General features: G+C 38.0%; 1 protein-coding gene across 5 annotated transcripts in view; it reads left to right on the top strand.

Moving 5' to 3' along the window:
• The window catches only part of tcf4 (transcription factor 4), a 181018-nt gene that overhangs the window by 99858 nt on the left and 66567 nt on the right, over positions 1-14593 (top strand). For all 5 annotated transcript variants that reach the window (XM_088011215.1, XM_088011217.1, XM_088011216.1 and 2 more), the window contains one exon: positions 164-213. In XM_088011215.1, coding sequence (XP_087867341.1) covers positions 164-213 — 50 coding nt within the window. The remainder of the gene's footprint in view (positions 1-163; positions 214-14593) is intronic.

Raw genomic sequence — 14593 nt, 5'->3', positions numbered from 1 at the left:
CCTGCCTGTTTTGAGCTGCTCTCTCTATTTCCTGCCTGTTTTGAGCTGCTCTCTCTATTTCCTGCCTGTTTTTCCTCTGAAGCGTCCTCCTGAGCGGCGCTCCTGTGGACAGGAAGTGGAATTGCCTCTTAAACTCACCCTTTGTTGTTTTTTTCTCTTGCAGACGTCCACACAAAAAAAGTGCGGAAGGTCCCTCCCGGCTTGCCGTCCTCAGTAAGTGATGCTGGTTTTTGGTGAATAAAAAGTGCTGATGTTTTCTTTCATTTGTGGGATTAAAGTATTGTCCCTGCTGGGCTTCCGTATGGACAAAGTGATGATGATTCTCTGGTTTTAAGGCGTTTTTGTTGAATTATGACCTGCAGTTTGTTTATAAATAACGCAAATGTTTATTGTTGGAAAATGTTTCATTATAGTTTTTTATTAGGGTATATTTGTAGTTTTTTGCAATTTCAAGTTTCACAAGTTAAACAGATTATTTTTTCTTTTAAAGTAAAATATTTTAGTTTCTACATCTAACTTTTATACTTTTACAGTTTTCTGAAACAGTTTTAAAAGTTATTGAAGAAGTTTCTCTTTACATTATTTCTAGTTAATTTCTTCATTTTTGTGGCCAATATTGAAAAGTATTGATAGTTTTTGTAGTTTTTATTTTACAACTTTTGCAGTGACTAATTTTTAAGCTTAAATATTTTTACAGATTTTTTTGTATGTACTTTTATTTAAACGGTTTAACATTTTTTACTGGTCTGTTTGTGTTTAGATTTTACGCTTTTTAAAAACTTTTAAAAGTTTTTGAAGAGTTTCGTTTTTTAATCGTTTAACTTCAATTTTTAATTTTTACGCTCAGTATTTTTCGCGCTTCTCGTTAAAGTTTTTTTTATAGATTTTATTGTTTTAATGTTTTTGACAGTCAACAATTTTCAAGTATTTTAACGTTCTTTTATTTATTTTTTTTACAGATTTTACAGTTTTTATAGCTTCCAATAATAATGATTGTTATATTTATTACATTTTTAGTTATTTAGAAGTTTATTTCACTTATTGAATTAGTTTTACAGTCAGAAGTCGTCAACATTTAAAGCTATTTTAATTTAATTTTAGTTTTTACATTTAGTTAATGTTTTATATTTAGTTGACCCATCTTTTCTCAGTTCTGATTCTTTAACTGTTTTTCCAGTTGTATTTCCGGGAGCGTTATGTTTGAGTCGTTTTGAATCGGATCGCAGAGCGTCTCTGTTTGCGTTTAAACATCGATGCTGCTGCAGCATCTGGGCTCCTTGTTTGCTGCTGCCTGGTTTTAGATTTGAACCATTTCTTTAACATCTCACCGTTTGTGTTGAAGTTAGTTTTCCTGCCTGTTGGTTCGGTCGCTGCTCAGCTTTTTGCTCGTTAAAAACTCGTTAACGACGGCTGAATATGCAGCGTGGCGGCGGGAGTCCGTTTTGTCCTTCCTTCCTTCGGCGGAGGAAAGAGCGAAGGCAGGAGAGGGAGGAAGGAAGAGGAGATGAGTGTGATCTGTAGAGGTCGGTTCCTCCGTCAGTAAATCCTGAAGGAAGCGTTTCTGCTGTTTCCACCTGCAAACTGCAGTTTGCTGGACGATCTGTGGCCTCTGCATGTGCAGAAACGCTGCGTCTTTTCTTCCTGGTTCTGGTTCTTCCTCCTCTTCCTCCACTAGACGTTCCTGGTAGCGAACAGTTTGGTTGTCGACGGCGTTCTGGATCGGTCCGGGCCGTCGTCGCCCAGCTTCCCGCCGGTTTGCTGTGCAGGGGAGCAGAAAATGAAGCCGAAGCTTTGCAGGGTTTTAGTTGGTTCTGTGGAGCCACCGGTTCTGGTTTCATAGTCACTGCTCTGTTTTCTGCGATTTCTCTTTTAAGAAGAAGAAGAAGAAGAGCTGCTAACTTTCTGAGCACCAAACCACTAAAACACAAACATCCAGAAACAACCAGCAGCTGCTGTCGTTTCTGGAAAATATACAAACTTTGTGACTTTCTGTTGAGTTAATTCATCAAAACTCGACTTTGAAATGCCGATTATGTCTGTTTATGAAACTGATGAAATACTGGAGGGACAGAATAAACATCTGGTATTTATCTGATATTATTCCATAATATTCACCAGCAGGGGGCGTCATGAGCTAAAAATGTAGCTACGCTAACTCTAATCATAAGTATTGATTCTGCCAACACTGAAACGCTAAATCAAAACGATAGTTATTTGACGCTAGCGCTACAGCGATATAGCAACTTGGTATTTAGTGGAAGCTAATGCTAAGTGCTGTATTAGCATGGTATATAGTGGAAGCTAACGCTAAGTGCTGTATTAGCATGGTATATAGTGGAAGCTAACGCTAAGTGCTGTATTAGCATGGTATATAGTGGAAGCTAATGCTAAGTGCTGTATTAGCATGGTATATAGTGGAAGCTAACGCTAAGTGCTGTATTAGCATGGTATTAGTGGAAGCTAACGCTAAGTGCTGTATTAGCATGGTATTAGTGGAAATTCAGCTCAAAAGCTGCATTTCTGAGTCTTTGTGTTTCTGCCTCCAGTCTGCAGTGAATCTCACCGCGTAGATCTGTGTAAGCTAGCAATAATTTGAGGTTTTAAGTGTTTATATATCACACTCTGTTGCTAAATTTGACATGTTCTCCACTTTAACATTCCTGCTACTTGTCTATGGAACACCAAGGAAGCCAAAAAGATCCAAAATTTTACTTGTAGTAAAGCAACAAACAAGCGAAAATCGTTAAAATAAACGATGACAGGTTAAAACCCACAGACCAGTTCATGATGTTCCAGATGATGTTAATCAAATGTAGCTCTAACCAGCTGGTTTTAGTCTTGGTTTAACGGATCTCAGTGTTTCGGCTGTTTTTCAGTTTTCCAGAAGTTTGTTCCAGATTTGTGGAACATAGAAGCTGAATGATGCTTCTCCATGTTGGGTTCTGGTTCTGGGGATGGAGAGCAGAACCAGAACCAGAATGCCTGGGAGGTCTGGAAGGTTGCTATGACAACAGATCTGGCATTCTACTGTACTCATTGTTAGCATGGCTGTATATCTATAATTAGGAAGTAATTATATCTACTGCTATCTACTATTGCAACTTATTGTTAGCAATATGATATACTCACTGTTAGCAATTTAGTATAGTTACCATAAGCTACCTAGCATGCTTACCTTTTGCTACCAGTCAAACTAAATGCTAGCAATACATTATATTCACTGTTGGCAATCTAATGCAGTAACTTTTAGCTACATCACTACCTGTAGTAATGTTTGTAGCTAGCAAGTAAGCTAACTGTTCGCTACCAGCTATACTAATTGAAAGTAGTAGTAGCATATTCCCTGTTAGCAATCTAATATGTTGCCATTAGCTATTAAATATGCTAACTGTTAGCTACTAACTGTACGAACTGTGTTGTGTATTGTTTACTTGCAGGTAGTGATGTGGTAGAGTTACTGTTAGCATCAACGGTGCTAACTGTTAGCAGTTGTTGGAGCTGAAGTAAATAAAATGTTGGACTTTATTCTGATTAAATGGTGATTTAAGTTGTTTGTTGTGCTTTAGGTCTGTTTCCTTTCAGCCTCTTTCTCATGTTTTAGTGACTCTTTGGCGCCGTTCCTCTATTTTAACATGAGAAAAAATGACATATTGTGTTGATTTCTTCATCTAAATTTTAGCTTTAGTCGTATTTTGGATGATTATATTTGGTTTGTAGGTATTTATTGTAGATTTGATGGGTTTGAACCAGATGTAGCTGCAGACAGGAGCGTATTAATCGTGTGATTTTTCGGTTTCTCTGATATTTGACATCCTGAGCGCTGCAGAACTTTACAGCCTCGTGTTCTTATTGTTTTATGGGTTAGGTAACGTTTCCTTTGTGCTGAAACCCTCCCCCTCTGCTTTCAGGCGCATTAAGAGAATAGGAACAGACATTTTCTCTGCACATCTTTTCCATTTGCATGATTACACACAAGTGTTATTTAAGTTGTTTTCCTCATTGTTGTGTTGCCCTCCCATATGCTCCATTTAAGGGGAAAACTCTTGTCTGTTTTCTCTCATCTCTGTTTCACATCAACCGCAGACAAAATGGCTCTTTTTCTTTTAATTAATTCATTTCTGTCTCTCTTTTTCTCCCCGTCTCCCTGCGCTGCAAGTTTGTTATTGTTGTTTCTCAAATTTAGTTTGCTGAGCTGATGATTTACTTTGAGAAACAATTAAACGTCACTTGAGAGGAGAGCGTGGGACGTCTTTGTAATCAAAAGAAAATTAGGCATCAGTTGCTAACATTAGCAGGTTGCAGAGTGTTTCTTTGTTTTGTTTTTTTCCTTTAGATATCATTGTTTTGGTTAATTTGTTGTCCGCGCTGATAAAGTCTGCAGCTCTTCCTCTGAGCTTTGCTAATGTCGCCTGAACGACGGAGGAAATCCAGATAAATATATCGGAGAAAATGAACCGTAAAAATGAAGCCATTAAAGAGAAAACAGATCAACTGATTAACGGCATCAGGTGGCCTCCAACTGTTCCTTCATTTATTCATGTGTTGCTTTTTTGCTACAGTAATAATGTGGAATCACTGCAGGTTTCTATAAAACGTGACGTTCATGCACAGAAACATGATTCAGAAAATTCAATTTATCTTTATTTTTGTTGATTTTTAATCAGTTATAAACACAAAGAACAAAAAATATAATCCACATGAAAAAAAGAGAAATTAAATTCCTCCTGCACTTTATGTCCAAAATCAGGAAAATAAATTAAATTACATTTAAAAAAACACTGAAGTGATTTTTCTCTCATTTGTTTTCTATCTTATTATTTCCCAATATTAAACTTTTTCTCATTCTATCCAAAAGCAATGAATCAGAAGTGCTTACAGACCAAATAAATGTAAACAATGAAAGATTAAAATAAAATCAAGCAGTTGGTTTTTGTCTGATTTTCTGCATTTTATTCAGTTTCCACATTCATTGAACAAATTTATTCTGTTAATAAGAAAAAGATTTGAGTCCATTTCTATTAAATCACTTAACTATGTTTATTATTTATTAGTTTAATCAGGAAGAGCAAAGTCGGTTTTTCAGTAAAAGTCTGCTTGTTATAAAGGTTTGGCTGTAAAAAACTAATCCTTTGTGACGTAATTAATGTTTTGTGTTGCGAGTAAAATAATTTTTCAGACATTAAAGTTATTACTTTAATCAGGGTAAAGAGGTTAAAAATGAAAAGTTTGCTTGAGTTGCATTTGGGGGCCGAACAAAATGACTCTGAGGGCCACAAACGGCCCACGCGCCTCAGTTTGAACATTAATAGTTCTTGAGTAAAATTAGTTGTTTTTTTGTATTAAATGAATGAGTTTTAATCTCAGCAGGTTGTGAACTCTGGACTCTTTTTGTTTCCTTTCTGTCCTGGAGGAAACGTTTCCGTCTGACCAGAGCCTCGTCCTCAGCCCGTCTCTGAGCGGCTACTTCCTGCCTCGGCGGCCGGCGCCCCCTCCCTCCGCGCCTCAGATGTGGTTTTGTTTAAAGTTGACAGCGTTAATTAAATTAAGCCGGGTCTTGCAGAAGGCGCAGTAGGAGAGCCGGCGGTCCCCGGTGGGCCGTGGGCGGATCAGGACCGGGGGCAGAGCTGCGGTTCGGTGAGCCACACTGCCCCCTGCAGGCCGCCCCTGGAACAGCAGATGAGTCTGAAGAGACGTTTCCAGTCTGAGCTGCAGTTTGGGTTTTCCTCCCAGCAGAGCCGCGTGGATCTGAGGTCCGTTCCTCCACTGCGGGCAGAAACAGGAAGAGGAATTTAGAGCAGCTTATTGTTGTCTGGATCGTCTGGCATCCTGTTATTTCTGCCCGATGGCCTGAACGATTTCACTCAGGTTAATGCTGCTGCACAGAGAAATGCTTTAAAATAAAACCGATGGGCAGAAACAGCTACATTTATTACTGTACGACTTTGGAAAAAAATACTAAGACAAAAATATGGCATGATTTTAAATAAAATAATGTAAAACAATAAATTTATTGATTTAATAAAATAATAATTGCAGGCTAAAAGTAAAAATACAAACAATTTATAATGAATTAATTAACATTTAATTCTAACCCTTTTTTAACATTTAATAAAATATTAAATAAAATACACTGCTCTAAAAAATAAAGGGAACACTCAAATAACACATCCTAGATCTGAATGAATGAAATATTCTCATTGATACTTTGTTCTGTACAAAGTTGAATGTGCCGACAACAAAATCACACAAAAATCATCAATGGAAATCAAATTTATTAGCCAATGGAGGCCTGGATTTGGAGCCACACACAAAATTAAAGTGAAATGTTCCCTGTATTTTTATGAGTAGTATATTTATTTTCATATTTCATTTTATTAAAATAATTCCAGTATAGAAGTAAAAATTCATACAATTAATTTAGGATAAATTCTTCAAATTTAAATGTAATTATTTGATATAATTCTCTAATGAAAATGTTAAAAATAAAATAATTTAATCATAAAATAATGATTACAATTTAAAAGTAAAATGCTTACAGATAATATTAAATTCTAACTGAAATACTAACTTTTACATTTCTAATATTTTATAAATGACTTTAAAATCAAAATTCTGATTAAAATCTTATAATTAAAAAAGCTGAAACTGCTCATTTTGACAAATTAAAAGTCTAAAATTATATTATGTATATTAGTGACTATATCAACCAAAACATTACAAGTTTAAAACATTAGAATTAATAATTTTGACTCAAAACATGACAAATAAAAATACAAACACATTTTAATTTTGACTCCTTTTCCAATCAAATCTAAAATAAACCCAGCAGCTTTCTCCTGGACCGCTCCGTCCGCTGCGGGTTCCTTCCTGACCTCGGAGAGTGAAGTGGTGCTGAAAACGACGCATGTCTGCGTGTTAGCATGCAGCTCAAATTAGCAGCGCCGCAGCCGGCCTTGGCACGGGAAGAGAGGAGCGGACAGGAACCGCTCCCTGCAGAACAAACATTACTGCACATATTTAACATTAATTATTGAGTGTGTCTCTCATACATGTGAATTCGGTTCTCTGGGTTCTGCTGATTCCTCAGCAGGTTTAAATCAAATGTTTTCAGCAGATTTCTGATTTCAGACAAACTTGGATTTGGTGTGAGAGCTGCGGCCGTGTTAGTGTTTATACAGAAGAACCCCGAAGAGAGTTCAGCCAGGAATGACCTCATGCTTCACACACACACACACACACACACACACACACACACACACACACACACACACACACGCTGCCGGACAGCTGTGTTTTCTGCTCTGTCTTCTCTGAGTCATTTCTCATAAAAAGCTCCTGAAATTCATCTGAAACATGAAAACTCATGTTGGTCCTTTAACAGGTGAAGGAAGCAGCAGAAATGATGAAGAAATGTCGGAAACGTTTCCGCAGATTGACGCGCCGTTCGCTCGTGTTCGGCGCTCTGCGGTTTTCTTGGCTTCATCCCCAAAATGTCCCACACTGCTACGCCACAGCCGCCATTTTGTGTCAGATGGGAAGCTGGCTAATTGAATTACAAGGCGTCCGTTTGTGTGTGTTGGGGTGAATGATTTCTGTACGTGTGCTCTCTCTCTGCAGAGCCTGTTTTCATAAAAGTTGGTTTTAGCTCTGAACCGGACATGAATTCATCTTACAGTGCTTTAGTTATATTCTCAATATGAATTTAATTAATGTTCTGATTTTATATAGTTTCTGCTAAATTTGCTCTGTTATGTCACAGTTTTGTTTTCTAGCTCTAATTCTGACTTATGGCCTTCATCTTTGGCGATATCACGTTAGCTTTGCTAGTGTCTTGGGCCATGCTAGCTGAATCTGAGCTGTTTGTTAGCTTAGCAAATCTTTGTAATGTTCTCTCGCTCTAAAATGTTGTGTTGGTCTGATGCTGTAATGGTTGTTATGGTTACAACTTGTTACCAAAAATTTATCAAACCGCAGTTAACTTTGACCTGAATGGTGCTAGATTTTAACATTTTGTTCTGGCTGCGTCTTGTTAGCTTTTGTGCTATGTTAGCTGAAATTGTTTGAAACAACAATTATTTCTGTTCCAAATTATGTTACATAATATCTACAGATAAATTAGGATTTTATCTGTCAAACCTGAGTGCTGTGGTTTTGCTAACTCTGTGGTTTGGTTTATATTATGCTAGCTTTACTAATGCTAGGCTAACTTTTGGACCATGTTAGCTAAACCTGAGTGTCCTGTGTTAGCTTAGCAAAGAATTATGTGATATTTTACCCTAAAATGTTTTGTTGGACTAACAAAGTGATGACTAACTTTTGCGCTTTGGTGAGTAAAACAATTTGAATCTGCAGTTAGCATAGCATAGCTCATGCCGCTCTTTGTGTTCATATTAGTCCAGATAGACCCAAACTAGTCTGGATTTACTTTCTATCAGCCTGTGAATATTAAATAGATTGTATTTTGTCTAAAAATCGTACAAACTGTCGAGTTTGGTGTGCAGAAAAGCCTCCGAATGACATTTTAGTTTGTTTTTCAGGTATTAGTTCATCTCTAATTTAGTTGTCTGGTTGTGTGTTTGGTCCCACACATTAGCTGATGCTAAGCTAACAGAATGTACACATAAAACATTAATATTATTGTGTTGGAAATCACCAATAGAACAAATAAAAACATCCATTCATCTTCATCCTGCTAAAATAAATAAAATAACATTTTACCAACATGTTGTCTAATAAAGTAAATCCCAAAGAGACGTCGGCTCTTCTTCTAGGATTAGCTTTAATTATTTCTTTGGCTGTAAGTTGGAGTCTCCATTGCTCTGTATGGATCAGCAGCTCTAACCAAGTGATGTATTTATGTTTTTAATTGAATATTTCTGTGTTTTATTATCATTAGTCACTCCAACAGTGTTCCTGTAACGTGTCTTCTTGCTAAACTACAGCAGTCCTTCGTAATCACCACATTTTCCTGTCAGTTCTTGATCCCAACACCTGATCTTTACTGCTAAATAATAAAAACAGATTACGGTTTATCCCTTACCACGGCTCTAAACGCCTTTTCCCAATGAAATGACCTCAGTAATTCTCGCTGCCTTCTTGTCCTTGTGAGGACATTCGGGTTTTACAAGGACCTCTGTTGCGCACACATTGTCAGTTCCTGCTGCAGATGTGAACGCTCCCGGATGCATTCCTGAGCCGAAGTATTTGGCCGCAGCCAACAGGCGGCTTTGAGCGGCGCTCTGATTCGCTCCAAGGCTGTGATGGAAATCACATGTTGTCAAACACACATTTCACTGACGCGCACACACTCCGCCCAAGAATCAATGACATAAAAAACGGCTTCAAGCCGTTGATGTTTTGTTGGAAAGGTCTCAGTTGTCGTCCTCAGTGGCACCAAAATGCCAAACTCGTCGGGTTTTTGGGTGTTTTTGATTTATTTTTAGCGTCTTCATGGGAATAAGAAGTTACATTATCTTCATTTTTCAAGCTTTTTTTGTCATTTGAACCACATAAGGGTGAAATATGACTTTGTTTCTGCTGCTTATTGCTTTATAGGAGTTTCTGAAAAATAATGGCTGATAGTTCAGTAGGTTTGGTTCTACTGGAACCAGAACTCCATCATCTGCTCCACCTCCAGCTGCTGAGTCAACTAATCTGTTCCCCTCCTGGCCTGTGGGGGCGCTGCACCAAGAACCACTGAAGGAAATTACATTAAAACCTCTGAAGTCACTGAGAGCAACTTCCTTCTTCACCAGATGGAAACAAGATGGAGGTGTCAGATTTTAGCGGTTGGGGGATTTTTATTGTCTCTACCGCTAGCGCTAGGCTAATGTTAGGCTAACAACAGGCTAACGCTAGTGTTTGTTATACTTTCGAAGAATGCCCTGCCCTATAGTACACTTTCTGCTTTTGGAGCGGTCTCTGGTCTGTTTCCCATTCACATATATATTTGAATCGAACCAGAGTTCACTTCCAGATTAGTGAAGTGACCTCACACCAAATGAACCGGACTTTCTAGACAAACAGACTGGAGTTGGGTTAAAGCGGACTGAACAGGGCTGGATGGGATGCACCTTAACTGTCCTGCAGGCTGTAAAAGGAAACATTTAAAGATCTGTCCATTGGCTGTAGGTCGGTGTCTTCAGCAGTCATTGGTGAGACTGAAGTGGATTGGCAACGTCCATTCGAGGTTTCTGACAGAAATCTCAGTAGTTGAAATCAGAGAAAGTCTATAGAGAAATAAAGCAAAGAAAGCGTGAAGTACTCTGCCTCTTGCCTCCAAACCTGTTTGTGGAGTTCATGGACAGGATCTGCTATCAGAGAGGAAGGTGGCTGGTTTGAAACCCTCAAGGTCTCGTCTTTGTCCTCTGCAGATGATCTTGATCTATTGGCGTCTTCAAGAAGTAAGGTTCTTTCTGGCCATGAGATTTCTCACTTCACAAGAACCCAAGTTTTGGAAAGTCCTCATAAATCCTCCATACAGCAATTTCTGAGTATTTGTTGGTCGTAGCAGAACAAAAATTATACAAGTGGCTGAAATGAGCCACTGGAGAGTGTCGCTAGGGAGAGGGAGGAATGGCTTTCCCTCTTGGATCTGTGGCTCCTGTGACCCAGTCTTGGGTTGGAGGACATGGATGGATGGATGGACAGATGGATGGATGGATGGATGGACGGACGGACGGATGGATGGATGGACGGACGGACGGACTATTAGCTGGTTCATGAACAAAGGCTGATTCATTTTCTTCTGCTTGGCGCTACATGTCAGTTTGGCTGTGGTTCCTTTTTCCTTCCGGCAATGAGGTGACGATCTGGCCAAATGACCACAACTGTTTCCACAAATAATGCCGGGAAAAGTCAAAGTCCTCTGTTTGGCCAGAGAGAGGAACCAGGATGGTTTTAGCTTTGCATGGTAGGCTGTTAGCATCCACTGAGCTGAACTTCAAAGGATGGCTGGAGCTAAATAAAATGTCTTTAGTTGAGCTAAAACATGGTAACACACTTCCACAAACTTTACAGCTGATATGTTTAACTATATTTAAAACCAGATGAAAAGTCTGGGCTTGGCAGCCTGACTTTTCCTCCTGTTAAAACTTTATTGTACCCACTGCTGCCAAGTTCCACTTCCTCAGAGGGAAGTGTTGTTTTTCCTTTATTCAACAGATGAAAAGCCAAAGTTATGATATAATCGCGGATAATTGAAACTGGAAGGATGTATGGATTCATAACTGAACCTTTCCTAAAACTGTTATGTGGATAGTTTGATGTTTTAATGACGTTGTGTAAAAATAGGTTTTGATTTATATCTAGGATGTTTTATGAAGATTTAGTTAAAGGGATAATTCAGGTTGACATGTTTTCATGAATCAGCATTTTATCTGTAGCATTGTTATAACCGCAAGAAAGCTATAGGAAAATGACATTATGCTTTATGAAATCAGTGTTTTCAAACCAATGGTGAGATGGAATTGGAGTATATAATATTTACCTTAATTATTTAGTCAGATGGCTGTTTAAAACAAAATAATTTTTCTGTTTTTATAAACTAAGATGAAATAATCTTAGTTTATAAATATAGAAAATTTCCTTCATGTTCCTGATTGTTTTTCCTGTCATGTATTATTTTGAGGTTAATAGACGTTAGCTTGCTGAACTGACTTGTAGCTAGCAGGCTAACACCTTAAAGCTAGCTAGGTACCTACTTGTTGACACCAATAGCAGTTTGCTTGCTGCACTTTCTTTTAGTTAGCTGCTGGCTAACAAGTAAAAGCTAACTAACTAATTGTTGACATAAATAGCAGTTAGCCTACTGCATTACCTTTTAGCTACAAGGGTAAGTAGTGAAAGCTAATTAGCTAATTGTTGAGATTAATAGAAGTTAGCTCACTGCACCAACTTTTAGCTACCTGGCTAACTAGTCAAAGCTAGCTAACTAATTGTTTACATTAAAAGCAGTTAGCTAACTCCATTCTAGCTAGCAGAACACAGAGCATCTGAGCGTAGCCTTTGTCACCTTAACCGTTTAAACGTTTTCTAAGTGGTGATGATTAAAGTGAACATTATCAGAGGCTAGCTGTTAAATTTACAGCCTTAAAGTGTAATCCACCAAGCAGTGGGTGACGTTACAGTGACTTCAGACAAAAACAAAGTTTGCTTTCATACCAAGCAGTAACACCTCCTCCTCTTCTTCTCCTCACACTCCAAGTTTTTTTTTTGCACTTTTAAACTTTTTGCTAACCCCCCGCCAAGAGTTTCCCTCCAATTTGTTTCCTTTCTCGAAATGTTCCGTTTGTTAGGTTGAACAGAAAATCACAGAAAAATCACCATAAGGGCTGCTTTGCATTTTTAATTAAGAAACTAACATATGAATATATTTGCATATTATTGAGTTGCAGATTAAATCACGCATACATAATTAGCGTGCAGCAGCGCTCCTCTCCTCTTTGCCTGCACTGTGCTTACCGGGTTTTTTTATTATTTTTTGGCAAGCTGCGGTTCTGATGGATGCCAGACACACAAAAACACAGACACACCGTCTCCTGACACTCGCATGAGAAACACTCGAACAAAACCTCTCCAAACACTCTGTGATCTCTGTCACCCCTTCGCTGTCAGTCTGAGAAATTAGCGTCTGATTTCCTCCGTCAGAATCGAGGCCATGTCAGATTTCTGATTACGCCAGAAAATCAAGACTTTTTTCTTTAAAGTAAATAATTGACTTGAGGTCTTTAAACAGTTTATTAACTGTAAAATAATAATAATTAGGTCAGAACTGATGGAGTTCAGTAGAAAACTGTTATTGGCAGATTTCCTACATTGTGTCTCCAAGAAAAGTAAAACTTTTTACTGAATTTCTTAATTTTTGTCACAGATTTCTCTCCTTATCCAGCTGTTAGATTTTATTTGAACATCAGGCCTTTTTTCCTCTGCATATTTTCTACAAATCACCCAAACAAAGACACTAAAGACTCTTATATAGAAAGTCTAAAATCTAATCTGTTAAAGTTAGAAACATGTTTTTTATTTTATTTTTTGTGGTTCAAATGCTGAGAAAGTTTTAAAAATTCTCTGTTTCAAAAAGTAGAATAAATTATTCATAAATCAAGAATATTTATTTTTCAATAATATTCTGGAAAGATATGACAAACTTTTTTCTGCTGAAAATTTTTTTTTATTATTTTTTTACAAATAAAGGAAAGTAAATTAGTGCTTTTAATTTTCTCCAGAAAAAAAGTGAATTTAAATCTAAATAAAAAATTAACTCACCACAGTAGCAGATTAGCAGAAGAGTTTCCAACTGAAATAAATACATTCATTTGCATTAAAGAACGTCAAATATAGTCTATAATCCTTAAAAACCCTGAGATAACCTTTTGATTTAGCGCAGAATGATAAGTGACTAAATATCAATGTTAGCATCATTAGGCATTGACTGGACATGCAAACAAGCAGAAATTAAACTTCTTTGTGGGGATTTTTAAAATTTTGGGGGGATTTTTGCGCCCTGATATTGCGTGCCGCCCTAGGCAGAAGGCCATATAACCAAAATAAAACCTGATCCATGGATCTGTGTCCTGCTCAGCCATTCAGGACAAAGTAAATGTGTCATAAAAAGTTAAATTTCAGTGTTTTTGCTCCATATTAAGTAAAGTTCAGATTAAAACACAGATGTCGGATATAAAAACTGAAATAAGGAACTCTGAAAGTGCTAATGTCCCTCTAGTTTTATTAATTTCTTAGATTTTTACACATGGATTCAATCAAAGGAAGACACCCAGCCCAGTTTTAAAGTACATTGTGAAAGTAATTTTATTTATGTTTCACCTGAAAAGATCAAGGTAATGAAAAAGCAGCTCTGCTTTGAATCCAGAGTCAGTGAAACGTTGCAGCGCCGCGTCCAGACGTCCCTGTTTGTTCCAAACCTTCATCGGTATCAAAAATATCCTTACTGTGTGCAATCAGAGAAGATAAACTGTGCAGATTCGCTTCCTTTCTTGTTTTTCTGCTTAGTTGCACTCAGCAGTGATTCATTGGGAGCGCTGGCTGTCACGTTTATGTAATAGGAACCGTGTCGCAGAACCAGGTGCTGCTACACCTGATCCCTGTTTATTATCACTTATGCTGCAGCATGAAAAGCCACCGGGGATTTCCTCCTCACCGTTTGGGTCAGTACAGTACTGGACATAGCAGCCGATCAGCTGAACCGCGGCGAAACGTCGGGCAGAACGCAGCGGGGCGGACAGGCAGTCAGGCCTGACCTCAGCCTGCTCCGTCTATGGCTGGACGGTTCATCATCTTCCTGGGATGTTTAATCCAGATAAATGATCTGTCCTGGTCTGAGCTCAGTGTTCATACCAGCAACCACCAGTTTGGTTCGTTCACCGTTAACTGACCAGTAGAACCGTTAGCCTTTGACCCGTTTCCCGATAAATTTAAACTCAAACAGCTTTCAACAGATTTAAACTGATTCATATAAGAAGTTTTATTTTGATTTAGGAGCCAAAAGCCCTGTCAGACTCCGTCCGTTAATTTAACCTTGTGTTAATCTTCAATTACACCAACCAACCAACCAACCAACCAACCAACCAACCAA

The sequence above is a fragment of the Poecilia mexicana genome, unplaced genomic scaffold (assembly GCF_051168715.1).
Source record: "Poecilia mexicana isolate PSO_F unplaced genomic scaffold, ASM5116871v1 scaffold_12, whole genome shotgun sequence".
NCBI classification, from domain to species: Eukaryota; Metazoa; Chordata; class Actinopteri; order Cyprinodontiformes; family Poeciliidae; genus Poecilia; species Poecilia mexicana.
The sequence above is the reverse complement of the archived record's forward strand: the minus strand, read 5'-3'. Positions and strand labels throughout refer to the sequence as shown.